Below are 26,882 nucleotides of genomic sequence, written 5' to 3'. Positions count from 1 at the left end.
TCAATGTGTGAGATGGAAATGTCTCTTTAAAAGTTGGACATCATTGTGTTCATAAATGTCCCCAATTACACTGTCATGATTAGAAATACAAGTTTGCTTTCACTTTACTGTCCTCACAGTGTCATTTGAAAAACAACTGTGTATGTAGAAGCTGATATGTCGGAGGATTTGTGGCTGCACCTGAACGCAGCTTCTTGCAGAGCCCCCCAAAAAACAGACGAAGAAGTCAGGGGCGGGGCTTGTGTTTAAACGTACGGCGCGGATACGGAAGAGCTGTATTGTGTTTGTTCAAGCTAGCTGGTTAGCTTCGGCCTCATAGCACAACTTGAACTGGGTTAAACATTGGAATGGCATTGGACAGATACGTGTAGGATGTTTCTCTCCACAACGAAGGACCGTGCAGTTACTTAACATCTTCGTTTGGTGAGTATGGTGACGACTGATCGGGTTAAAGTTGCCATTAATCTAAGCTAACGGGACATTAGCGTGTTATGGAACGATATCGTTGCATGTAGTCTATGGTGTAGCCCAGTGATGTATATTTTGTATGTACATTTTGTATGTCTTCTCTGTTGTTTATTTAACTTTCTTTCTGTATAAACATTACAGGACGACCCTCGCTACTTTAAGATGCCTATCAGAGCCCTGTGTACTATCTGCTCCGATTTCTTCGATCACTCCAGAGATGTAGCTGCCATCCACTGCGGACACACTTTTCACTATGAATGGTACAAAAAAGTAAAATGATCAACATCACACATCAGCTTCTCTGACACATTTCAACCGCGGCTCACTTTTACCTGTCCTGTTTTCCCTCAGTCTCCTCCAGTGGTTTCAGATCGCCCCCACCAAAACATGTCCACAGTGCAGGAAACAGGTACAGTAACTTATAGTCAATAACAAGTATTAACAAACGAGGCACGTTTATGTTTTCTTCATCAAATATTTTTTTCTCATGGTAAGCCAAAAAAAACAGGAAAAGCACAAACAAATAACAAGAAAGCACCTAAATAAAACAACAATCACAAATAAAACGTATATAGTAACATGAGCTTTCTTGTGTCTGTCACATTTTTGTTTGTTTTTGAAGTATCTACCTTCAAAACGTCCCTAACAACAACATACTATCAGGTGGAAATGTAATCTCGTTAATGTGACTTCATCTCCTAGAAATCAGCGAGCTACCACTAACCCTCACTCCTCCTGCTTGACAGAAAAAAAGAAATGCATAAATCTATGTGCTGTTTTTCTGTGTGTGTGTGCAGGTCAGCACCAGACACATTATCAGCAAGCTGTTCTTCGATGTTGGTGGAGAGGAGGGGGCCCAGGGCGCAGACCCAGAAAGCTTACAGGTACCCAATTCACAACAACCAAACACTATACCAGTGGAATCCACGCTATTTACTCACAAATAGTGTGAGAAAAAGTTTGCCGAGACACATACACATACAGACTGATGCAATGGTTTTTCAGATTTTGCTGTCACATCATCTAGATGTCATCTCATTGTGTTTCTCCCGTCCTTAGAATGAGGTGGATCGAGTTAAAGTGCTTTTAAGCTCTAAAGGTAAGAAACTAAGCTGTACCATGATGAATCCTGATCATTTTGAGTGTAAGGTAGAAGTTAATCTGTCTGCTCAATTTGTAGAGCGAGACTGGCGGGACAAACAGAAGGTGATGGACAGTATGAAGGACACTGTTGACAAGCAGAGGAGAGACCTGGACAGCACGAAGAAAGAAATCATGGAAAAGGACATGCTCTGCTCTGCACTTAGAGTACGCTGTCTGTTCTTCCTAGTTCAAATTCATTCTCTATACTGACTGATGCTGTCTCATACTCTGATTATTTATCTGTATTATGTTTTGGTCTCTTACAGAAGCAGATGACGTACCTGGAGACACAGCAGAATGATATTCACTCTGCCAAGGACGAGATCCGCAGACTCAGAACCAAGATGAAAACCTTTGAAAGGTGACTGCAGTCACATCGTCTAGGGCCACATTTTAATAATCACTATATTGACCTTTGTGAAAATGTTTTGATTGTGTTTAACGTTTCAATATTGTAAAATCATTATTATTATTCAATTGAATATACAATTATATATATATAAGACTTCAGTGAGCACCCTTTGCATAGAACTGTCCCTTCTTTTATTGTATAAGAAAGTCACTGAATACTGGAAACTAACACTGCCGTCTTGTCCCTCAGCCTGGACGTGTTGTTACAGGGTCAGAGAACAGAGGTGGAGTCCATGATCACAGATATGGGTGTCAGCCATGCAGCCATGGAGCAGCTCTCAATCTACTGCATCTCACTCAAGAAGTAGTCTAATTGTGTCTATAGAGTCACTAACACCCATTTCAAACCTGGTATCAACATCTGCCTGAGTGATCCGATCACAAGTGGTCAGGGCTAAGTTCGGTCTGAATGCACCCGTTCTGAGGTCAAATCACTCAGACCACATTGCGACACACAGGGCTACATTACTTTTGCTGTGCACATGAATCCATCCTGGACCGCATTTGAAAGACCGACTACTCACCTGACGTCCTCGGACCTACTACACGATTACAAAGAATCTAAAGCATTTTTCAGATTGTGTTGATTTGTCACAATATAAACATGGACGAACACATAATGACTGACACTTCTCTTAAATTATTAAAATATTTCTTGACAGCAGCTGCACAATATTCAGTCAGGCCCTCCTGACTCCTGTCTCTCGCTTGCACTGACACATACAAGACACATAGTGACATTGGACACATCTGTAAACTCTGACTGGATAAAAACATTTGTTCTACGTGAACACATGACCTACATTTGTATTTGCCTTTGGAGCGATGAAGTGAGATCTATCACAAGTGGCCACAGGAGACACATTTAGGCCACATCTTAATACCCAGTGTGATACTTTCTTATCACTTGTGATCGTTTCTCTCAGGATGGATGATGATACCAGGCCAGGGTCGGGCCGAAGTTACAGCTTGTCATTTTCAATTTATCAATTTAGTCTTAATTAATTCAGTTTCCTATTCATCATTCTCTGTACATTAATCTGCTCCGGTCCCTTTTCAGAGAGTATGATAATCTAAAAGGAAGCCTGAAGTCTTCAAATGACATGTGCGAGAAGCTAAAGAGAGAAGTGCTCTCCTCCAACTGCAAGGTACATTTATTTGAGTGAGTGACCAATCAGCATCCAGAGGATGTGACGTGACACCATACATTTCTAATGTTTTTTCTTCTCTATGATTTCAGTTACAAAAAGCCTCAGTGGGAATGAATCAGTCCAAGAAGGACATGGAGTCTCTGCAGAATGAACTGTCAAATGCAGACAAAGAGATCTCTGTAAGCAAACCTGCCAATTCTTCAGGGTTTTTTTTATAAAAAAAAAATCTTTATTAATAAATCGACATGTGTCTTTCTCCAGAGTCTGAGGAAGAAAGTGGAGTTTCTTCAGAAGACTCTGAGCACGCCGACGCGGACAAACGAAACTCTGAGTCGGCTCGTCTTTGAAAGGTCCGTGTCCCGCACGCACTGGACTGACATCCCCTTACACTTGTCATGAGTTTTCATGAAAGCAAAGCCATGTTTGATTGTGTTGACGACGTTTCTCTGCTTTACCTTTCAGCCCGGCCCCTATGGAGCTGAGGCAGCCCCGCCTTCACCAGCCTGCAGATTGCGAGGACATTGACCTCAATATGACCTATGACGTGTCTACACCAGATGATGCTGCCAAGAGGCCGTCGCAGGTCCCGTCTAAGAAGATGCGTCTTGACCCTCCAGTGTAAGTCTTTTGTCAGTCATGTGTGTTTCTCTGTTCTGAGGAGGCTGTGGAAGCTGAGACTAGTGAGTTGTGTGTTTCTAAACTAATCTAAAACCTTTTTTTTTTTTCAGGACGTCCAAACACAAGGAGAAAAGTTTAACTTCAACAAAGGTACGTTTTTGAAAGTCTCTTAACAAAGTCCATTTAAAAATCTAGTATATATTTTTGTGTCATTAATATGTACTTTTGTGTACCTCAGGCTCAACATGAGGATGCATCCATGGATCTCTTTATGAGGAACTCCATCCTGTTTAGAAAGAAAACTTTTGGCAGCATGTTGGACCCTCAAAGGAAGCCTGGAGTTGTACGTACCACACAACCCTCTGCTGAAAATGTTATAATATGACATTTGTACTTTTAGTGGTTTGACTAAAGACACCATTTCTCATTTCAGGTGAGAACTGGTTATGATGGATTAGGAGGACGAACTAAATTCATCCAAGCTGTATCCTACTTTCTGTCTTGTGAAATATTTGTGTTTTAATGGCTGTGCCTTTATTTGAAATAACCCCTGATTAGAGAGTATATTTTTTTAAACAGTGTCTGTTTATGAAGTGCAGTTAATATATCATTCAACACAAATTAAGAGCTGCACTAATTATCTTTTATACCGTGTTGTTTTAGGGCAGACTTTATTAACCCAATTTTAAGCAGTAGCAGCATTCAGCTATTTTTAATGAAAAAAACTATAAACAAACTACTTTACCTGCTCAGCAGCAAATTTAATCTCACTTAAATTTCCCTCAGGTTCAATAAAGCGTTTATCTATCTATCAAGCAGCAAACTGATGATGTTGCAACTAGCTGCTTAAACCTGATTGTAGATGTAGCAGCTCAAGAGTCAGATATTTCCCTTTGGAGTTGGTGAAGACCGAAATTGGGCTAATATATGATGTGTCAGGTGGCAAATAACACATAAATGCTAATGTTCCTCCATTTTAATATAAATGAATCTGTGTAATACTAGCTGTGGAGATTTTAGGTTGCCAGAGAACCGTAAAAGATAAAGTGAAAGGCAGATCAGAAAAAAAAAACTGCTTTAACATGTCTGCATCGTTCCTTAACCATCCACTCCACTCCAGTCTCCTCTATCAGAGATCCGCCCTCTGATGAAAGGTAAAAGGAAGAAGGTGACCAGGCCTCTGACCAGGATTGAAACGTGCCTGACCATGGACAGCTTCCTGCAGTGAGCGCCAGCTTCTCCTTCCCCCCGGACGACTTCCTGGTTCTGCTCTGGCACAGATTTATTGTGTGTGTTAGTATGAATTTTCTATGACAAAACTTCAGGCTTTTTGGAGCCTTTTTTTGTAGTTGCGTGTCTGTGCCTCAGAGATGAACTTATTTTTGGACCATTCAAAAGTCAGGAGAACAGTATTATGTCCCCGATCATCACATATCTCTATACTGACATCTGAAAAATTATTTATTATTTTTTCAGACTTATTTAAACTGTCTCCATGAACAACAACATGTGGATATAATTTAGTTGTTTTTTTTAGTCGTAAAGGTCGTGCCAGATGAAAACAAAAATAATAAACAATATTTGTTTTAATTAAGGTTTGTGTGGGGTCTACAAACAATTCCCTCTTGGCTGTGCTTTTATTCACAAACATTTCACTGAGGTGCGCGCTCCTGCAGGGGGCAGTACAAACAGTGTTTTCTCACATGAGGACATGAATCCCAGTCCTGCACCTTGAGGGGAAATGACCGGCTGGCTGTAGTTTCTCCTGTTGAAACGGCTGCCCCAGAACAGAAGGTATTCCTCGAGACCAACGTTTGTAAAAACACGTTCAGTAAAAACCTGAGTTGTACAAAGTGATCAAGTAACAGAAGGACCGCCGCAAAATATAAACGGGAAGATAAAGGGACTGGTAGTTTTTAGGAATTACCTCATGCTAAATGTATTAAAATGTTTTCAGAAGTGAGACTTTAGAAAAGCTTTCATGGCATAAAAATCAAATACAACCGATGCAGTGAAGCTTTCTGACAAGGTTCCCATGCATGAACACAACAGCAGCTTGTCTGTGAGTGGCATCCTGCCACACAAACTGCCTGAGCAGCTTTGCTTGACAATATGGGGAAATGCCAAACATTGTTTTCCTCTGTGGAAAAGCATAAGTACCTGAAGATAAATATCATGTTAACAATCACCTATGAATTAACTGTTTCCACTGTGAGAATCAGCCTGTGCCATAATGATCGTACACGTACACTGTTGTACTGGAGATTGGATATTGAATAGATCCACCACACGTTTGAGTCCAGTGATGAATTCTACCCTCTGACAGAAGCTAATCAGGAATAGTTAAAGGACGTGATGGTGCGTTTTAAAAGCTACTCACTTCCAGTGCGATCAGAAGATCCCCCCTCCCCCAAAAAAACAATCTTTCCAAAACATTCACATTAAACACACAATCCATGCAGTGCTTTTAGAGATGACAAACAACACTTCTCCACACACATGTACATCTTCCTGTAGGTCAAAGGTCGCTGTTTAAGCTCAACTTCATTTCTCCTAGACAGCATTTTCCAAGGAGAGTTACAACTAAGCGCTCCTGTAATGTTGACTAAAAAGTGGTCCATTCTCAGAGTGAGTGTTTGTTTCCTTTTATGCTTCATTCCAGTTTCAGTAGTTCTGAGGAATCTAAGTGTGAAAAGACAACAAGAACTTATTTAGCTGGTGTTTCTATCCAGAGCTGAGGGGAGAAGAACGGATGAATCCAGCCAACATGAGTAGACGCAGATTTTTTTTGTCCTTCACCTATCATCAACCATTACATTGTGTGCCTGTTGCGGGAGATGATGAAACACGGACTTGTGTTGTCTTTGTCTCACTGGGACCTGTCCGGCACGATCTTGGTCTCTCCGTTGGGTTTGTCGTTGGACTTCTGGGACAGGTGCGTGGACACGGTGGCCGCCTGCACCACGGCTTTGAAGCTCTTTTTCCTCTTCTGGACGTTCTGCTCCGGGTGGAAGATGATGACGTACACCTTGGGGATGTAGAGCATGCCCAGGGACACGGTGGCGCTCAGGCTCATGGACACCGTCAGTGTGGTGGTCTGGATGAACATCTGCGGCAGAAACACGGCAGGTCAGAGGAATGTCCCGAGCACCCACCCTTGGTTATTACAACCGGACATACTATCAATTATTTCCAGGTAATGACTTCAACTATTCATTGGTGTGCAGTTAATAATTGATTGTCGTCATTATGCAGCTTGAATAAAACACACTTTATGTAATCTCATAGCTTGTCACAAAACTGTCTTCTTGATTTTTATCTCAAAGCACAGGAGGCCGTGTTTTTCCTCTGATGAATGATTTATGACCTGGTATATGTAGTGAGGAAAGGAGGCTCTATTTATGGGCTTTGACCACGTCTACTCCTCACTGCTCTTCCTCCTATTGCGAGAAAATCCAACAGTAATAATGAGAAGTGAGTTCTCCTGAGATCTGCCTCCAATAAATTATGAACTCATTATTCAAGCAAACTGTACAGGTCATAAATAAATCAAGCCATACATGCCATAAATAAGATATATTTGTTCCATAAATAAGTCATCAATTGTTCAGTATCCTCAGCCGAAGCAGCACATCCCGGTATCTCACAGGCTGATGTCCGCACATTAAAATTGTTTTAATCGTCTTGCTTTCTGTCGCTCATTCTCATTGACCTCTCGATATCTAAAAGGAGCCGTGGTGATTAATGGCGTAGATGGATTGAATTTATGAGCTTTGCCCGAGGCAACACGAGAGACCTGCTCAGAATCAGTGAATGGTTCCTCAGTATGAAAATGCAGACACGGAGCAGGTAAATCACCTCCTCTATGTGGGCCCACACATGATGGGAGCAAAAGAGCTGGTGTTTTCACGAGCCAGACAAAAGTTAGAGTTTATATTTAGCTCTTTTTGTAAGTAATGATTAATTGAATGGGATGGCTGAATTGGTCTACGAAAGGTCCCTGTCGTCCCTGAGCTCTTCTGACCTCCTTTCTTCTCTTCTCCTTCTTTTTCTTAATTCACTTCATATCCATTTGGAGGCGGTGAAAAGACTTTGAAAGCACCTCAGGCCTTAATTGTTTCTGCCTGACTGATTCATAATACAGTTCTCTATTAGTCAAAGCGTAACTCTATTTTTCTATTATTCCCCCAACAGACTCGTAGTTAGTGATGGCAGAAAATAGCCCAATAGCTACTTTAAACTCTTAAGTACAGTGGAGGCGGGATGTCCTGTGAGTACAGCAGGAGCCAAATATGATACGACGGCCAACAATCTCCAATTTCAGAGGGATTCAGTTGATTGAGCTTTACTATCAATTTCTCTTATTTATCAGCAGATGCTTCCTTTCAAGCTTAGATGTTCAAACTTCCCATAATCCTAAGAACTTTTGGGTCAAGGCCAAGAGCTAGGACTAGGTTTAAAACTGGAAGAACAAGCCATTAGAGCTGAGATTATACTTTATAATCTGGGTAAATTACAGCAACAGAAACAGTGATGCCTGTGAAAATGTTGAATTTCCCACCTTCTCAGTGGACTGTGCCGTCCCAAAGAAGATGGGTACGAAAGCCAGCCAGACGATGCAGGTCGTGTACATGGTGAAGCCAATGGGCTTAGCCTCATTGAATGTCTCAGGAACTCCTCTGCTCTTAATGGCATACACCGTGCAGGTGATCATCAGTACGATACTGTAGCTCAGACATAGGATGAGGGACAGGTCGGACATGTCACACTTCAGGACTCCTCGGGCAAACTCTGGGTTTGGAGGCTTCTGCTCTTCGTAGTCGATGATGGTGTGGGGGGGCATCACACCGAACCAGATGAACACGCCAAGTAACTGCAGAGAAACGAGTGTTAGATAGCTACATAAGAGGTAGGTACTCTCTTTACTGTGAGATAAGCCCACTTACCTGTACTGAGATGAGTATAAAGGTGATAATCAGCTGAGAGCCGGGGCTGATGAATTTCGGAGGAGTGACCGACTTCTTGCCCTGTTCGAAGATGCGGTAAATCCGGTTGGTCTTGGTGAGCATGGCAGAATAGCTGATGCACATGCCAAGCCCCAGCAGCAGCCTGCGGAAGGCGCACACGGCCGTACTGGGCTCAGCTATCATGAGGAAGGTGATGAGGTAGATGAGGAAGATGCCTGTCAGCAACACGTAGCTGAGCTCTCTGCCCGAGGCCCGCACAATAGGCGTGTCGTTAAAGCGTATGAAGGTCACAATGCATCCGGTGGTGGCCAGGATGCCCATGATGGCCAGGAAGACGGGGATGATGGCCCAGGGAGAGCTCCACTCCAGCTTGATAATGGGTGTTTCCCGGCACCCAGTGCGGTTCAAGAAGGGCCTCATGTCAAACGGGCACATGTCACAGGAGAACTCATCCAGAAGGTACTGATAGCCATCGCAGAACTCACAGTGCCAGCAGCAGGGAACGCCCTTCACCATTTTCTTCCTCTCACCAGACTCGCAGGGGAAACTGCACACTGACTCTGGGATCTTGCGGTCACCACCTGACCACTGCATCTCATCAGCCTGGAGTGGATGCAAACATGAATTAATTAGTTTGAAGTGAACAAAAAGGCAAAAAATTGCTGCTAAATCAGTGACTTTACAGGCACAGTTTGACATTTGGGAAACAATTCAAATTAAATCTGTCAATTAGAACCTGTTAACTTAACATGTTATAAAAAAACAAATTCTGTTGTATTCCAGGTGCTTATGTGCCATACTATGTGTTTTACATTTTGGGAAATGCACCTTTTGCCTTCTTACTAAGATCTGAGAGGCTCAGTACTCCAAGTGTGTACACATGCTAACTATGTAGCTAGAGCCATCTTAGCTTTGCATAAACACTGGATGGAAAAGGTTACCCAGACTCTTAATTCCAGGAAGATCCATTGTCCAGCCAAGATAAAGTCTGGTACATAACCCTCAACACAATCATTATTTTGTCAACTCACAACCTGTTATTTCATGAGCGTTAGAAGTGTTGGTAGGAACATTTCGTTACTTCTGGACAGACCTGTTTTAAGTATTTATGCCAAGCTCAACACACCAACTGCTAGCTCTAGCTACATAGTTACCCCGAGGACATGCAGAGTGGCATCAATCTCATTCTACTGTCTCAAGAAAGTAAATACATGTATACTTTTTTAAATCGCTTCAATATGAAGTTCAATTTGAACTCAAATGGACTAACGAAGATGATTACATTGAGTCGGAGGTGGTTTGTCCATTGACCAATATCCTTGTAGCCGGGGTTGGTGACATTAGACAGCTGGTACTGGAAGATGTCGTACCGACCGGGAGCGTCTCCGTTCTCATTGAACATGACTCCAGTTCCTGCGCTGCCTGTTTTGATAAAGACAGAGTTTTAATGACCTTTGCCCAACCAATACAGCAATACATGGAGTCAGAAGAGATCCAAGTTCTCTAAGCTGGATAAACAGTGGGAGACACTCAACACAGCGCGGAACACTTCTTGGGTTTGCTCTCCTCAAACCTGTGCAATCATGTGGAAACTGAGTGCAGGATGCTCTTTAGTGAAGACTCTCCTCCATGCATAGAGTCTTTCAGTGCACTCTGCTCTGTTGCCCTAACGTGATTGAATGTTCCTCTCAGGTCCCTGCAGGCGCTCAATCAGAAAATCTTCCTTACAAGCCAAGGTCATTCAGCAAGAGGAGAGCAGTAAATAGGATGCTCGCATAGAACCCTTTTTCTTTGCAAAATTGTGACTTTTTCTTTTTTTTTATGAAAGAGGAGGATGAAAAGCAGGATTCTTGTGTAAAGCAAAGAGCGAGGAGGCAGCCCTAGGGAGGGGATGTGCTTTGAAGAAATGCGCTGTGTTCTGTAGCAAGGTACATTAGCAGAAACATCTCAAGGCCTCCGTCTTTGAGCTGACCTCTGTTCCACTGTTTCTTTTTAAAATTTGCTTCTTTTGAAACTGTCTGCAGCGAGCGACAGAGCAGCAGTGGAAAAGCAAAGGTTTTGCCAACACAGATCCCCTATAAATCAGGAGTTCTCACCCTGTTTAACAAAAAATTACACTTCTTTAAAATCAAAAATCACAAAATGAATGAAAGGAAAGCTCACCGTTGAAGCTGACAGCGTGAATGTATTGAAGGAGCATTTGTCCTTCCACAGGATCCATCTTCTCGCAGACACCCATGAAGCCGGGGCAGAGGTCTATGTGCATGCTGTGTAAAGCGTGGGCCATGGCATACACAGCATCAATCACAAACTGCACCTTTCCCTCCTGTTCGTACTGAGAGTCTTCACTGATTCTTTCCTCCCCTGGAAGACGGTCAAAGTGTCACACAAGGCAAACTTGTTCACACTTAAAATAATGAAAATTTCATATTCAAAGACTTCCATGTGTGTTTGTATCATACCTGTACATTTTCTTCTACCAGGTTCATATTTTATACCGGGGCGAGTTAGTTTGCACTTGAAGTCATCCTCCCAGAATTCTGCAAACCAGATGTTTCTCCTGTTGTTTTCCAGAGATCTCGTACTGAAGTACTGGTCGAAGCCTGAAGTGTTTCACAAACCAGAGTCCATTTGTGTTTCATTGAAAATGCTGCACATTCTGCGAAATAACAGCTTACTGACTGACAAGGTAGTGTATTAATAATCGGGCTGTGTTTAAATGAGAGAATAAATCAAATTTTGGCTAAATGAAATATGGTGACAGTTCAATCTTTAGAGCCAGAGTGAAAGTGGCACTATCCTTCACATATCATATCAATCAGTCATTTCCTATATTCGTTGCACTGGTATTAGACTGATCCATCAACGTCATATGTCACAGATATTCCTTTAGCATTTCGCTGGTTTGAGTTACATCCATAATCAGGTTTTAGTATTATTATTTTATTAAGTTGCCTTACCATCAATAGAGGCTCTCTTTGGGAGGATGGTGACAGCGCCCTCTGCCACCTCCTCCTGGTCTTGAATCGGGGAGCTTTTGGCCCCCCAACTGTCAGAGCCGACAAACAGAAAGTGTCCCGTCAGGTTGGCTATTTTGGCAGCCTGCAATACCCGCCTGGAAGAAGACAGAAAACACTTCTTTACACACTTTTTCCATTTTACTCCTCTGCTAAGAGCCAAGTGTAACTAATTATCAAAAAAGTAGACCTGGCAGCCACATATAAAAGTGTACATTTGATCTGTTTGGTTGATTTGATTTCCTTTGTCTTAGACAGCTTGCAGCAGAGCTCGACTCACTTGATGTCGTCCTCATTGGCAAAGATTATCACCCCACGAGCGTTGGAGGTTTCCATCAGTCTCTTAATGATTTTGTCAAACTCCCCAAATCTGGGTTCTCTGGGAATCTTTATGGACTGTGCAATGCACACCCCACCTGTAACACACACATCAGAAATATATTGGCATTTCTGCAACAAAACAATTATGTTCACATTCTAATAATCAAACTGCAACCGGAAAAAGCCACTGATTACCAATAGAATGATTAGTGTTATGGTGATATTGCAAAACTTATTTTAGGTATTCATGTTTTCCTAAAGGATGGAGATGCAGATGAAGTCTAATTGTAAGTAATAACAATTATGGATTAATTATTGATAATCATATTGAGTCTAATGCCAGTCAAGTGGCTTTGTGAGGTCTATATGGCACAGTGTTGCTTGAAGCTAAAGGCTCATTACAATTGACTTATTAAGGTTTTTGAGGATGATTTTCGGGAAAATTGCGTTAAATGAAATGAAATGAAACTGAATGAAAGTGTTAAATTGAATTACTATAAGTAATTCTAAGAGTGAAATTGCATCAAATTGAATTGCATTTAATTCATCAGATCCACAAATGTTAATCACATGGAAGCAAAGATAAGGAGATGACCAAGATTTATCCTCTGGGGACCATGAATGTCTGTACAGAACTTTACACCAATCCTACCAGTAGTTTCTGAGATATCACTGCCTGGGCCCATGATACGGTTCGACCGTATTAATATAGCGACTAAAGACAACATGCAGGCTCAGTAGTGAACTGTTCTACATTGACAGTTATTGATACACATGATACACATAATCCTTTATCGTCTGAGCAACTAGACACACAACCTGCTTCTCTGGAGATCTGGAGGAAGGCATCTACGCCACTCTCTCCGTAGTTGCCCTCAGAGGCCAACGTGGAGACGTAGTTCCAGCCCATGGCTTTGACGATGTCCACCATGGCCTGGGCCTGGTAGGAATCAGGTGGCACCACGCGGGAGAAGAACTCGTATCGGCTTTTGTCGCTCAGCTCCGGAGCCGTGGATGCGTAGCTGATCTGGGGGATCTGAGACACAGGCATGGGTCAGTGGTGATCGGTGGTGAAAGAGTCGGGTCAATTGGAAAACATGAGCAGCGCTGATTATTAGGCCAATAGTGAATTCAAAGGTAAAAGGAATGACAAGAGGGGGCAGTGGACCGTGTCAGAGGATGATGCACCACTTATTCACAGACAAAACCTTAACAGTGTCTAAATGGAGATCTTCCCCATTAATGCTGACAAGTCAGAGTGCATTAAAATCCCCAAATTGGACTATCATAGAGAGATCATCTCTCGAACAGCCTGTGTTCTCAGTAATTCTCAGAACTGAGTCAACTTCACAGTGCTGAGTTTTGCTGAGAATATAACGAGCGCCACGGTGACATACAGATGGTAGGAGCCGCAGCTGTAAAAGCATTTGTTTGGAGGGAAAAAATGGATGAGAAGATTAATTTAGTGGTGTGCTACTTCTTTAATGACACAGTTTATGTCGACAGTTTCAACTCTGACCCTGTTAATGCCGGTTCCACAGGCATGGCTTAACGTTGGGCCCTCTGGAGGGGATGAGGAGAAAAAGGTAGACACAAGGGGTAGTGAAGGGAGAAGGAGAGAGGAGCGAGAGAACCATTTCACAGATTATCTGGAAGGATTAAAGGGGTTTTAGCCAAATTACGTTAAGCACAGAGGGAGAGACAGAGATCAAGCGACGAGAAAAAGGTTAGTATTTCTCAGCTGTAAGCCATACAATATATTTAATTCTGATTGCCACGTGCAGCTTAAATTTGCTGCTCTGTTTGAACCCCATCAAGATCAAATTCACAAGACATTCTCCATGTTGCAGAGCACAACTTCAGCCAGAGGTGAACTTTCTCCGACTCAGAGCTCTACCACAGCTGTATAAGTGACGGACACATGCACCAAGAGACACAAGACAACAGCGTCCGCAAGAGTCTGCCTCAGAGAAGTGACTCAAATATTTGCATACAAATTTGTTCTCAACAAGACGACACATAATCCTCTCCAAATTAATCCCTCAGAAGCATCTGCACCGATTCACTCACTAAAATCGATGAGCCGTATCAGTAACACAGGAAGTATCCCGTTGCAGTCCGGTCCTGCTGATATCTACTCACACTCAATAAGTGAGTGAAGCTGTTCAGGGTGTTTGTGGAGCCGAGCCAGGGAAATTACAACATAGCTCAACACTGACATAACACACATAATGTACTGAACACTAAAAAAATCTTCTGCATGGAAGCAAGATAAAGAGATTGTGACCAGCATGGATTTTACATGCATGTATTTTTTTGATCCTCAAGAGTCAAATGTATTTCAGGTTCAGGAAAGCTTAATCTTAGTAAGTAATATATTATCATTATTTTACAACAAACTGTTTGAGAAAATTTGATTTAACTGTACAATCTGTGTTATTATAACTGGAATTGTAAATATTGTAACGCATTGAAACAGTGAATTACTGAACTTTAAAGCGAAAATAAGAAATTGCAACTAACAAATATGTTTAATTCTCAGTAAATCTATTTGCCTTGTTTGAATAAATGTATTCATAAATAATGCTGTATCTCTATTAAGGAAATAAAATAAAAGGGCATCTTCAATTTGCTTATTTGGTGTGAATGGTGAACATTCTTATTAACAGTGATGTCAAATTCTAAAATCTTGACATTTTAATTGATTGATAATCTCTCAAAAGACAAATTGCAATTTAACAGTGATTTGTAATTTTTATAAAAGCTATGTAAAAGGAAGTTGAGTCCTCATATTTTAATAAGTTTAAAAATAAAGAAACAAACTAAATTAATTAAGATACATTTAAGGGTAAATATTGAATAATAATAGCGCAGAGGTTCTTCTCACTTATTGCGACACCAGAGTAATAACAGTGTCAGTGATAGATGCTGAAGCATCTCCCGCTCTGCCTCAGAGCAGATGTTCAACGTTCAGCGACTGTCAGTGAAGAGGCATCCGCAGTCCGGAGAGTAGCACATATGGACAGTAGGAGGAAACACACCATTTAGCTAAATCTACTCCACACCGGCCACAAGTTGCTGTTATCCTAGAACCAATGTCATCCCGCTTCCCTGATGCTCTATTTTCAGCCCAGGGTCCTGAGCTGCTGAGAGGGGCTTAGTGGAGGTTGGGATCTATAATTCTGTAGTTAACATCTGCCCTGTATGCAAGCCTCTCCTCCTTGAATCCCAACTCAGCATCCTTATATGAAGAACTCTGCAACAGGTCTCATCCTGGCAAGTCGATATACGTTTTTATCTCAAACACGTTTGGGCAATTTGATTGTGTGTTTTCAGGCAGATTTCTGTCCGACTATGTCAGTGATACGAGGGAACATGACATAATATGGGATTTACACAGACTCATTGTCCTGTCATCGCTGTGAGCTGTGTAATCAATTATCAGAGGTCAATCATCTATTAAAGAAAGAACTGTGTACGGAATACGAAACATGGATTAGCCTGCAAAGGCCATGCACCCACGACAATGGACTCACAATCCTGTGAATTGTAGCTGCCATCGGTGCAGAAACTCATCCAAATTAATCAATCTTTTTAAATGACGCTCGTGTCTATGCAGCGGCAACATGATGGGATGTGCAGTGTTATCAGTCCAACCAGAATGAGATGATGTTATTAAATTTGAGTAGTTCTCTTAATTAGGTTTGATTCATTCATAGCTGAACGGCAATGAAACTTAACCATGTTCATGTTGCAGAAACACTTAATGAATAATAAAATAATTCATCATTTAAGAGTGGACTTACGGTCAAATCAATAATGCCTATACATATGCACCTCTACCTTTTAACGAATCTAACAATCACAGATAAGTTCAGTCAGAGAAAAGTGAAACTCTGCTTGTTGCGGCAATAAATCAACTGCGGCCATCTATCTGAGCACACCTGGTCACTGACATCACCAAAGCATGTTTCACACTGATCATACACAATATTATACACACACATTTTTGATAGTTGCACCCACTTTTACACAATCTCACTTGATGCCCTGCTCTTACTCAGTGATTCTTAATCTTTTGTGGCCACTAATCAGATCCAATGGCATTAGTGTGGATATGAGCTGGTAGCAGTTTCAACAAATGCGATATTTTTTTCCCTTTTTTAAATTATTCAATTTGAAGGGTTTTAAAATTCTTCAAAAGCAAAGTAAGCAGAGCTAAAGAAAAAAAATATTATGTATATGTTTTTTCTTTTACAATCCTTTTAATTATCAGATCACTCAGAAATAGTTAGGCCACTGGGGGATCCTGACATGTTGTGAACCAAAGCTGAACTTGTGCACCTCCTCTCTGAATAGATTCAAAATAAGGGATCAGTGAGGGATACTGGGTTCATGAAAGGGGGAAGTGTATCAGACATGTTGCCCTGTCATACTAAGTGAAAGAAGGCTCACCGAGAACAGTCTGAGCACATTGGCCACCATGATGGACACCGCGCTGCCAGATGCCCCGATCACCCCGACCACCCTCTCTGGTTTGGGGATGATGGGGGGCTCTCCGTTGGAGCAGCGAACGTCCGAGGTGTCCTTCTGGATGAGGGCCTGGACGAAGGTGAGAGACTGCTCCAGGGCGTAGGTGTCTCTGGAGCAGGTGTCCAGGATCCGGGCCCCCAGAGTGATGTTGGGCAGCAAGTCTGGGTCGCTGTTGATCTGGTCCAAGGCGTACAGCATGGCCTCCAGTCGGTGGATCCCCTTCTCTCTCTTAACCTCCCCGCAGGGCACCCCGGCAGGCCCTCGGGAATGTATCGGGAACAGGCCGCCCAGGGTGATGTCGCCCTCGATTTTGATGGACTGGGGTGTTGGGCCCTGCTGAGCCCACGAGCTGGGGATGGTACCCAGCAGCAGCAGCACCCACAGCAGCCCAGCCCACGTCCGGTGTCCACATAGTGAACCGAGCCAGGAGCACTGATGGGAAGAGCGGTCCTCTGATGTCATGATGATGACCAGCAGAGGTACTGACAGCACCAGGCCACTCCCTCTACGTTTGACACCTGCAGGGGACAGTCACAGAGGGGCTTCAGGGTCAAATCATCTTCCCTTCATAATCTTTATCTTAGTCTGTGTGTTACTGACAAAATGCAATAAATTCTACTTCAACTTTTATCAATATCTCCTCAAGTTTACCCTTATGAGTTGTAAAGTTTCATCCCATTAATGTTTTTTTCCCAATTTTCCCATGTTTACACAATGCGTCAATACATAATATGATATTGTAATAGTAAACCTGCCAATGGCTCTGGGGAGCCAATGGGGTCCTTTATAAGGTTACAGAGTTTAGAGATGCTTTGGGACCTCACATATTATCTAGTCAATAACCATGCACCTGTAATCTGACATCTGCATTAATTAACTTAATCTGAGCTAGGAAAAAATAAGAAAACATAAAAAATAAGACACATATATGTGTGTGTGTTTGAGGAGCTGATCTTGGTCAGCGTGCAGGATGCCACCAAATTAATAATGGAGGCTTTTATCACAGAGAGCTGAGAGCCAATGATGGAAAACACTATAAATGTTGCAGAAGAGAAAACATCAACTGAACCTTCGCGGCATTTCATGCTCCAAAAGCTGCAGCAGGTTAATTATATCTGCATGAGGATCACTGACAAAATCCACAGTAATCAACTGAGCTTAGCAGAACATACAGGGTGAGGATATTTCTAATGTTTCCAGGCAGGATTCAGACATGCGGAAATATCTGAATGATCATTTTATTAAAATCTTAGCAATTCATCCGAATATGTAATATGTTTTATGTTGCAATCCATATTTAAACTGCGTTCATATGAGGTCACATCTTTCTATTTTCACAATGGGCTCATGAAGTTAATTCATTATAATAAGTAGAAAATATTCTCCAAATCCATGAGAGCATCATCTGAATATGAGGAAATCTAAGCTGCATATTCCACAGCTGTTGCAGGGAAAATCTTCCCTCTGGAAAAAACACTGCCGGCAATATGTACGTAGAGGAATTACTTCACAGAAAGAGACTTCTTACCTGCCCATTCTTCATCGACCAGTCTGGATTTGATCCATCACATGAGCTCCTCCACACAGGCCTCCATGGTTCCAAAAATGTGATTATATATGTAGAGGCAAGGCTCCTCTCTCCTCACCAAAAAGTAAATCCTCTATCATCTCAGACAGCCCCTGTGCACTCTCAAAAATCACCACAACACCAAAAACAATAGTGAAAAACCCCCCAGGAGAAGGAGTTGTGAATGACTGACTTTTGAGGCTTTAGAGAATAGTATCGTGGCAGAGTCGGGGGAAAGTGCAGAAAAAGCGCAACATTATAGCAGTGAGATTCTACAAATCACTGCCAAATCCCTTAAAAGCTCTCTCCATCTCCCTCTCACTCTCGCTCTCTCTCCCTCTCTCTCTGTGTGCATCTCTGTCTAGGCACTCTCCCCCCCCCCTCTCTCTCTCTCTCTCTCTCGCTCTCTCTCTCTCTCTCTCTCTCTCTCTCTCTCTCTCTCTCTCTCTCTCTCTCTCTCTCTCTCTCTCTCTCTCTCTCTCTCTCTCTCTCTCTCTCTCTCTCTCTCTCTGTCTCTCTCTCTGTTGAACCTTCTCCTCCCTTGCTCTCTCAGTGCACTAATGGCCACAGATTGGGATTATCATGCAGGCGTCTGTGAAGAAAGCACTAGGTGGACTGGCTCATATTATATATTTTTTTTTTCCATACGGCTGAACCAAATGCAGAACCCCTCCCTCCCCCTCTGGTATGATGGAACTCTGTCACTTTGAGAGATTAGATGAGCAGCGATTTGATTCATATTCTCTCTCTCTCTCTCACATACACAAACACAAACACACACACAAACACACACTAAAATGTCACACACATGCACGTAAACACACACCAACATGTCACACACACTCTCTTCAACACACCTGTCAACACTGGCTCACTAGTGTAGCAGAAAATAGGTATGTGCACCACAGAATGCAGCTGAATTAGATTTATTATAGATTTTTGTTGACACACACACACACACACACACACACACACACACACAGTTGCAGCTCATCATCTGTCAATTAGGAGGTACAGCGCAGCATCGCTAGCGCCACCTACTGGACCAGCACATATTCACATCTCAGAGTGAGCATCACCTTCTATTAGGTTATATTATGAAAAATAAAGCACACAACACAAATATTTTTGATTTCCTTCTGAGTTGCCTTTAATTTTAAGTTGACATCATCACATATTGAAAAACAAGATGTAATTTCTGCTTTTAAAGGTAAATGTGTAAAAACGACTGGACCTATGTTACATATGTGCTCGGTTGTGTTCTTACACCTTTTCAAAATGTCTCCAGCATTTTTCAAACCTTGAGAAATCTGTCATTTTAATCCCAGTAACAGTCACGTGTGGAATGGCCTCATACCCTTACTGTTTTGGAGAGTAGACCTCTGCAGACAATCCAGCTCCTCCTACAACTCTCCTGAAAGATTAACACTGAGGGAGTCCCTGTCTGCAGTGGTGGAAAATAAAACAACTACCATGACCCTACGCTACTCCGAAATGTCACCAAAGTCCATCTTATATTATTGTTTTGACTGCAAAAGGAGCAGGTAATTACACATTGTGAGTTTTAAGTCAGCTCAGTGAACCCCAGACATCAGAGGTATGACATTTATCAGTGCCCGTGTTAAACATGAGACTGATTGCCAAGAACTACCCTAAGAAGACAGACTTCTCCAAGCCGTCCTCCACTTTGGTGTACTCCAGGTGAGATTTGAAGTATTGGCTTTTGTATCGCGGGCTGCTCCGGACGTACTCCAGGTAGTCAGGAGTTCCGGGACAGATGACGTTGTCCGCCAGCAGGACGCTGCCTTTCCGGAGGAGGCCGCACTCCTGAGAGCAAAAGCAAAGTGAGCATCATGGCAGAACAATCAGAGGTCAATTAGGACAACATGAGCCCAAAGAAACTGACCTCGATCAGCTTCGTGTCAGGAAGGTAGCGATCCTTCCAGTGATCTAGGAAAACCAGGTCAAATGTTTCAATCCCAAACTGCTCCTTCAGTTTGGGGATCCAGTCGCTGGAGGCGCCTTCGACTAACTGCACCTAGAAGATAGAAATGCACCATCTTCTGATTCTGACCTGCGCACACAGTAAATCATTGATATTTCTATTTACGTAGAAACATCAGACTCAACCTTCTCCTCTACTCCTGCCCAGGCAATGACTTGACGAGCGACTACAGCATAGTCTGGGTTAAACTCAAGAGTGATGAGTTTGGCGTGAGGGGGCAGCAGGCTGGCAATCCGCACCGTGGAGTAGCCACAGTAGGTCCCCAGCTCCAACACAGTGGGTGGGTTCACCTCAGTCACCACCGAGTCGAGAATGCAGCCTGCGGCACCAAAACATGGACATACGGCTCGGTCATGTGAGGTTCTGACTTCACACATGAGAGCAAGTAGAAAAAAACAGCACCTTTTTCATCCCCCACATTCATGGCCCACTCCTTGTGTCTGCAGAAGTGATCTATTGCTCTGACCACGCTGCGAGGGTCCCCTCTAGTGGCGTTCTTCTGAACTGCACCCAGAAGCCGCTGACGAGAAGGAAAAACAGTCACTGATAAACTTATCGTTAATGAATTCATTCATTAATGCTTCAAAAGCTTTGGGCTGCCACGTTTGACCCAACTTTTAAGCGATAGGTCCCATCAGTTGGTACCTGTGCTCTTGCTCTTTAAACTATTATCATCTGGATTTTTAAAACAGAACTACATGAAGGAGCAATTTTCAGTTAAATTAAGTTTGTATAGCCCCAAATCAAACATTAATTATTTCAAGGCACTAATAAGTTTGAGACCTGAAGTTATAGTAGAAGAACCCAAGAGTTCCGAAAACAAGGAAGCACTTCAGTGACAGAAAAGAGAAAAGTTAATTTGGGGTTGGGTTTGGTGTGTTTTGTGACCTCAGACTGACATAGTCGAGTCTTGTTATGACTAACAATTTTACAATATGTATGTTTATCCTTACTTAATGGTTTTAAATATATATTTTTTTTTATACTGCATTGACCTCTTGGCCCCAGGAATACATTTAACTGTGGTCGCATCTTTCTCAGAATTTAGTCACCAATAATTAGAGTTGGTTACTCGGTGGGTTTGTCGCTGTGTGGTGGAATTTGATTTGAACCGTGTCCTGGTTGGTGGTGAACCAGGAGCTTCAGTTTGCTGCTCCACCTCTTGGTGCGCCGCCTGGGGCCCCATCTCCTTTCTTCATCCAAAACTCTGCTGACCAAATAAAGTTAAACTGGCCTTCCTCAGGCTAATACTTTTCTTTTTGCAAAGATTGAAAAATGTCTAAAGAAGACTTGTTCAGTCCCAAATGTCACCAATGAATACCATCTTATATGAGAGCTGTGATTCCAGTGTGCAGCCACCTCTCTACTTGCATTAAGTTTAATTGGTTTAGATACTTAGGGACTCATTCAACAATGTTCTTGGTTTGTTCTCACTGGTTGTTGAGGAGTCCCAACATCTGTTGGGTCATATCAATCTATTGGTTGGTTCAGTAATGCTCCTGATTGCTGTAACATTGTTTTAAGGGTTTAGTGTGGATGTGAATTCTCCTGGAATGGGATGAAAGAACAGTTTTGTTGAACTAGTTTTGTAGACGGATGGTTTCTGTCCTCGCTGTAAATCACTTATACAAATACACGTATTGTCCTAGAAGGAGTGTCCCTTATCTTTGTAGCTGGAGGTCAACTGCTTCTGTCTGCTGCTGAGTTGCAAGCACAAGTGAACCAAGTGACATTGATAACAACCCTACAGATGTTTAATAACTGATTGGAGGATCGTGACAGATGAAATATATTTAAGATTGACAGTATCATATACTATCTGCATCCATCCATAATCTTTACCAACTATGGATCTAAGTGGGCTGGAGCCAATATATACATTCATCAACCAGTGAACCTGGTGACGTGTCCGGCAGAACCCCAGAGACTCTCTGTAAGTATTGTTCTTATACAATAAACGTATATTACTGTGAAACTTTTGAACATTGAACTTGTCTAAATCATTACCTTTCCCATTTGAACCTCGAATCTACGAACACGCTGTCCGGTCCGGATGGGACCGGGCTAAACAAAGACTGAAGAAGCACGAACCAAAATGATGTAGTCAAAAGAAAAGAAAGAATTCTTCCCAAGAAACAACCAACAATTGCAAGTTCCCATATTGGTACCAATGTTTGTGCATGTTGTGTGCATGAGTAAATGTGTCACATGATGGTAGGACTGTGATCTGCCCTCGCTTTTATGGTCTGTTAATTTACTGCACATGCTATCAGTTGTTTTTTTTCCTTATCCTCATAGCACGCTGCTCCTCATATATGGCATCAGAAACATTTATGTTTAACCAAAGCTGCATCGTTTTGATACATGTTGGGCTGATCGGGGGCCTGTTCCGACACCAACCGGTCAGAAAGAGGTCAGCTGCACACCTGCTTCAGAAAAACTCAACAAGAAACATACTGTGCTTATAAAGCAAGCGTCTGCTGGATTAGAGCCCTAAGGAGCCCTGAAATCACTTCTCCTAACCAAACAATGCTTTCCATATGGACTGAATTATGGCCGTCCATATCGTATATTATGTGAATATAGTGTGTTGTCCTTATTGCTGATTATTTTCTCATCATGTTTACCCTGTCTTATGAGAACTTTTAATTAAATAGTGAGTGTATGTTCTTGGCCTGGAGATGTGTTTGTGTATGCGTTTGTTAAATGCTGTAACGTCTTTCCTGTAATTTTTTACCTGAAGAGTGTCACATTTCAAGCCCCTGGAGGGTTTTTAGGTAATTCTCTTTGACATATATCATATTTTAATGTTCTGTATATGGGGAAATTAGTAAAAACTAAAACCCTGAAAAAGCTGTGACTGCTTGCAGAATCCATGTCGCCAGGCGTCCGACAAAGCTTCTGGTAAATTCCACTGGTCGTTGACATAAAGGTCACCAACCAACTACAGCTTTGCATTCCAGTCAGGGACGTCTCCACAGCACACTGACACTGATTCAAGTGGGTTACATCCATTTACTCTCATTCTGCGCTAGATGACGGGCTTGTCATATAATCCTATGTTAACATATGTTATCACAATAATACAAAAAACTTTAAATATTTAATTTCATTAGTTTAGTATATTTTGCTGATGGCTGCCTCACCTTCAAATTTTTACATGGCCTTGCATCTCCTGGACTGGTCAGTCTATATTGCAGGGGTCTGTCTTGTACAGCACAGATGGAGCAAGTTTGGGCAAAGAGGCTTTTCTCAGTCTGAGCCACCAGCTATTGGAATAGTTTGCCTGATGACTTTTGAAACAGTATTCATTTTCTAACCTTTAAATACTATACAAATAAGACAAGGCCGAAATCAAACCAAACTTATGAGTATGTATAAATATTCCACTTTATCTTATGTTATTTACTTATGGGTATTTGTGGCTTTGTGTGTGTCTGAGTGTTGCTTTGTATTGTTTGATTTATATAATGATTTTCAATCATGCATCATAGCTTGATTTTATCAGGTGTAGTGTTTATTTATGTTATTTTTTATCTGGGTTAGGGTTAGGGTTATTTTGATGGTGTTAATATAATGCACATGAAATATCCATACATATTTGTAATTATAAACAGTAGGTAATTTTATTTTATTTCAGGATGCCTTTTAAAAACTGGATTTAGGGACAACAGATGAAAATTGTTTGCGTAACCTTTTTTATGTGTTGATTATTGAGACCTGTAAATAAATAAACGAATGAAAAAGAATTACCACATTATTAACACGCCATTGTATTTTATCTATCACAATTACTCATCTTACGGTATATTTTTTATTTCATCACTGCTAGTTTAGTTTAATCATTTACTCCACTCTGCATCTCTGATTATTAATCAGTCATTACAATTACCACCTAGTAGGAGTTGATTGATTTGTTTCTTTTATTTGGACCTGATTGCTGAATGTGTTCCTTTTGAACAAGAGAACTGAGCTCAATGAATCATAATGTTTGGCTTTCTTGTCAGAGACTGATTAATTTGATTCAATTTGTTTGTGTAGGAGCTGGCGCCCTTTTCATAACAGGTGTAAATCTGTCAGTATGCTGCAGTGTGTTCGGTCTGCTCTTATCTTAGGTCAGTTGTATGTAGTGAAGACCCACCTGAGGACGAGTGGACTGGGTCAGTGTGTCCAGCATGCGCTCCACGATGACATCATGCCAAAGCAGCGCCAACCCTGCATGATACTGAACAGCAGCAGGGATCACCCATCTGTACAGAGCATACAGAAGCGCTGCTCCGCCGGTGCAACTGTAAATAAGAATCAGCCACATCCTGCAGAGTACATAAACATAATATCAGCCTGGTGACACAATGCTGCATTCAATGTGATGAGAGGCCGTGATGAATTAAGCACACACAAAGTGCAATAGGAAGACATCTGCATGAGATAAATGAAAGCTCCCTCTTATCTCCCCTCATGCTCCCTTTGTGTCAGCCTAATGAGATGGGTGTTTACTGTGCAGTGTACAATACTGTAGCTGCTTCTGTTTTCATTATCTGCTGCTGCTCCAAGCTGCACACACACACATCCAGTCAGATGATATCTCTGTAGGATATCATTTAATATCAGCTGTTATAAGGGCTGGTAAACACACACATCCAAAGGTGATCTGTGTGTTGATTTCCCTTCTCTCAGAAGCATTTGGTCTGTTTTGAAATGTCAGATGAAATGGGAAGAACAGAGAGAAAATGAAAGAGGAGAGAAGAGAGATGGCTGTGTGTGTGTGTGTGAAAGCAGTGAAAAGCAAGGCTGGAAACAGCTCTACCTTGCACTAATAATACAACTGTGAAAGACCATTGGTGGTTGAGGTAATTCCTTTTGATCTGGAGTTTGAGTTGCATGGCAACTGGCCGCGGGTTAAGAGCTGTGTCACAACAGGCAGAACGAGCGCACAGACGTTAACCTTTACTTTGTCTTTCTCCTACTAAACAACAAGATTCAGACACTGAAATGCAGCTTGATAAACACACACATGTATATTTGTTATCATCGTGCAGAGACAAAATTGCACAATACCAAGTCACATGTTGTGCATACTACCTGACTGATTTCAAATCATATGTAAATCACAGCATAAAAAGTTAAGAAATGAAGGAACAGGATGGAGAACAAGAATAAAACAGTTAGAATATCAAAGAGGTGCTTATAATTGAAGCTACAATGTATTATCTGTTGTGAAACTGGCATATATGAGGAGAAAAGCTGATTATAATACGGTTCTATAAGCTTTTCTTCAGTCCAAAGCAGGAATTAAACCCAGTCTGAGCCCTGCTCCCTCTTGAGCAACATGCAAACACTTATCAGCCATAAAATGAACGTATAAAAAAAAGCCTCCTGTATTCATAGAGTGTCTCTAATGAAAATCTGACAGTAAAATAAGACTTACATGTGAGAGCCGCTGCCACTCCCTCCTTTCTTCTCACCCCCTCGAGCTGAGAGAAGAAAATCTGTTTCTCCAACTGCTGGACATATGCTCCCCTTCACAGAGACTAACTCCTCCCTCCTCTTCCTCTCAGCCCCCAGACCTCGGCTGAATGTGAGCATGCAAGGAATGCACAACAGACAAATCTCGATGGTCAATGCGCGCACACACACAGACACCCACAGAACCCCCCCCCCCCCACACACACACACACACACAAACACACACACACACACACAAACACACACACACACACACAAGCAGGCACACTTTTGTCCAGCTATCTTAGTGAAGACATTCATTGACATAATGCATTCCCTGGCCCCTTACTCTAAACCTAACCATCCAAATGAAATGCCTAACCCTAACCCTAACCCTAACCTTTAACCTAACCCTAATTCTAACCCTAAACCTAAAACCAAGTATTAACCCCCAAACAGTCCATTAAAGGGGATCACAAAGTGAGGACCGTCCTAAATGTCCTCACCTTCCCAAAATGTCCTCACTTCGTTGGTTATATGCCCAAGCTGGTCCTGACAAAGATAGCTGTACAAGCACACATACACACACACACACTCACGCACGCACGCACACACACGCACACACACACACACACACACACACACACTCATCCAGGGATTTTGTTTCTTCTTGCCATTTATTAGGATTAACTCTGCTGAAGCAAGTAATGATTTTTGTTATGTTTAGATGTTTAACTTGATATTCAAGTGAATAATTCCGGACCCTAAATATTTTGTTTTCATCGTGATTACATTTTCATCTAAAATGAGGAAACTGTCAGAATGCACTTTAATTTTAATAAAACAACAAATAAAGAGTTTATTTCTATCGTGAGTCTTCATTCTCTCTTGAAGCTGCAGTGAAGGTCATACATCTCATGTCCCCCATATTAGTGGATGGGACATGGGCCAAACTACAAGGTCATAGTACACTAATTCATTTTTCTCAACTATGTTTTCTGTCATTTTAGATAGCTCTTAAAATGATATATAGCTGTCCTTTTACTTTACTGATTTGTCCTTTAACTTAGTTATTTGATAATATAAAAAGGGTTGTCATGATTGAAGATGCTGTTTGTGTGCTCTAAGAAAAGATCATGTATAACTCACTGAGTAGGAGCCAATTATGGCTCAATTCCATGAAGGCGGTTTTCCGTTCGCTATCATAGTCTCTGTCTGTAGTTACACTTGCTGTAC

The 26,882-nt window shown here is 41.9% G+C and overlaps 3 protein-coding genes across 3 annotated transcripts; 1 reads left to right on the top strand and 2 right to left on the bottom strand.

The window, feature by feature from the left end:
• The first annotated feature begins 285 nt into the window (after positions 1-285).
• traip (TRAF-interacting protein) lies at positions 286-5,385 on the top strand. Its single transcript, XM_061070162.1, has 16 exons — positions 286-423; positions 610-728; positions 820-877; positions 1,266-1,352; positions 1,528-1,567; positions 1,649-1,776; positions 1,878-1,972; positions 2,213-2,326; positions 3,083-3,170; positions 3,263-3,352; positions 3,435-3,523; positions 3,636-3,791; positions 3,902-3,941; positions 4,030-4,134; positions 4,225-4,275; positions 4,912-5,385. The coding sequence occupies exons 2-16, from the start codon at positions 631-633 to the stop codon at positions 5,017-5,019; spliced, it is 1,347 nt and encodes a 448-aa protein (XP_060926145.1). The 5' UTR covers positions 286-423; positions 610-630; the 3' UTR covers positions 5,020-5,385.
• A 1,275-nt stretch (positions 5,386-6,660) lies between these two features.
• Positions 6,661-18,172, bottom strand: grm6b (glutamate receptor, metabotropic 6b). The gene is given in 12 exon segments (XM_061070069.1): positions 6,661-6,900; positions 8,353-8,664; positions 8,738-9,361; positions 10,041-10,180; positions 10,922-11,122; positions 11,221-11,361; positions 11,719-11,873; positions 12,056-12,191; positions 12,916-13,132; positions 16,552-17,114; positions 17,117-17,147; positions 18,158-18,172. Coding segments are annotated over 12 exon segments (2,775 nt in total).
• Positions 18,173-19,321: 1,149 nt separating this feature from the next.
• On the bottom strand, positions 19,322-25,826 carry comtb (catechol-O-methyltransferase b; the record flags this gene model as incomplete). Its single annotated transcript, XM_061070316.1, has 6 exons — positions 19,322-20,023; positions 20,103-20,234; positions 20,327-20,520; positions 20,604-20,721; positions 24,343-24,514; positions 25,630-25,826. Coding segments are annotated over 6 exons (993 nt in total), but the record flags the coding sequence as incomplete, so codon positions are not given.
• Between the last annotated feature and the right edge of the window lie 1,056 nt (positions 25,827-26,882).

Source organism: Limanda limanda, chromosome 4, assembly GCF_963576545.1.
Source record: "Limanda limanda chromosome 4, fLimLim1.1, whole genome shotgun sequence".
NCBI classification, from domain to species: Eukaryota; Metazoa; Chordata; class Actinopteri; order Pleuronectiformes; family Pleuronectidae; genus Limanda; species Limanda limanda.
Note: the sequence above shows the minus strand (reverse complement) of the source record. Positions and strands in the feature narration are given on the sequence as shown.

Bases quoted from the DNA above. Each gene is read 5' to 3' on its own strand.
- traip (XM_061070162.1), top strand. From the start codon at position 631: ATGCCTATCAGAGCCCTGTGTACTATCTGCTCCGATTTCTTCGATCAC. The intron at 1,353-1,527 runs GTACCCAATTCA...TCCCGTCCTTAG, and splicing joins CAGACCCAGAAAGCTTACAG to AATGAGGTGGATCGAGTTAA. The intron at 3,792-3,901 runs GTAAGTCTTTTG...TTTTTTTTTCAG, and splicing joins ATGCGTCTTGACCCTCCAGT to GACGTCCAAACACAAGGAGA.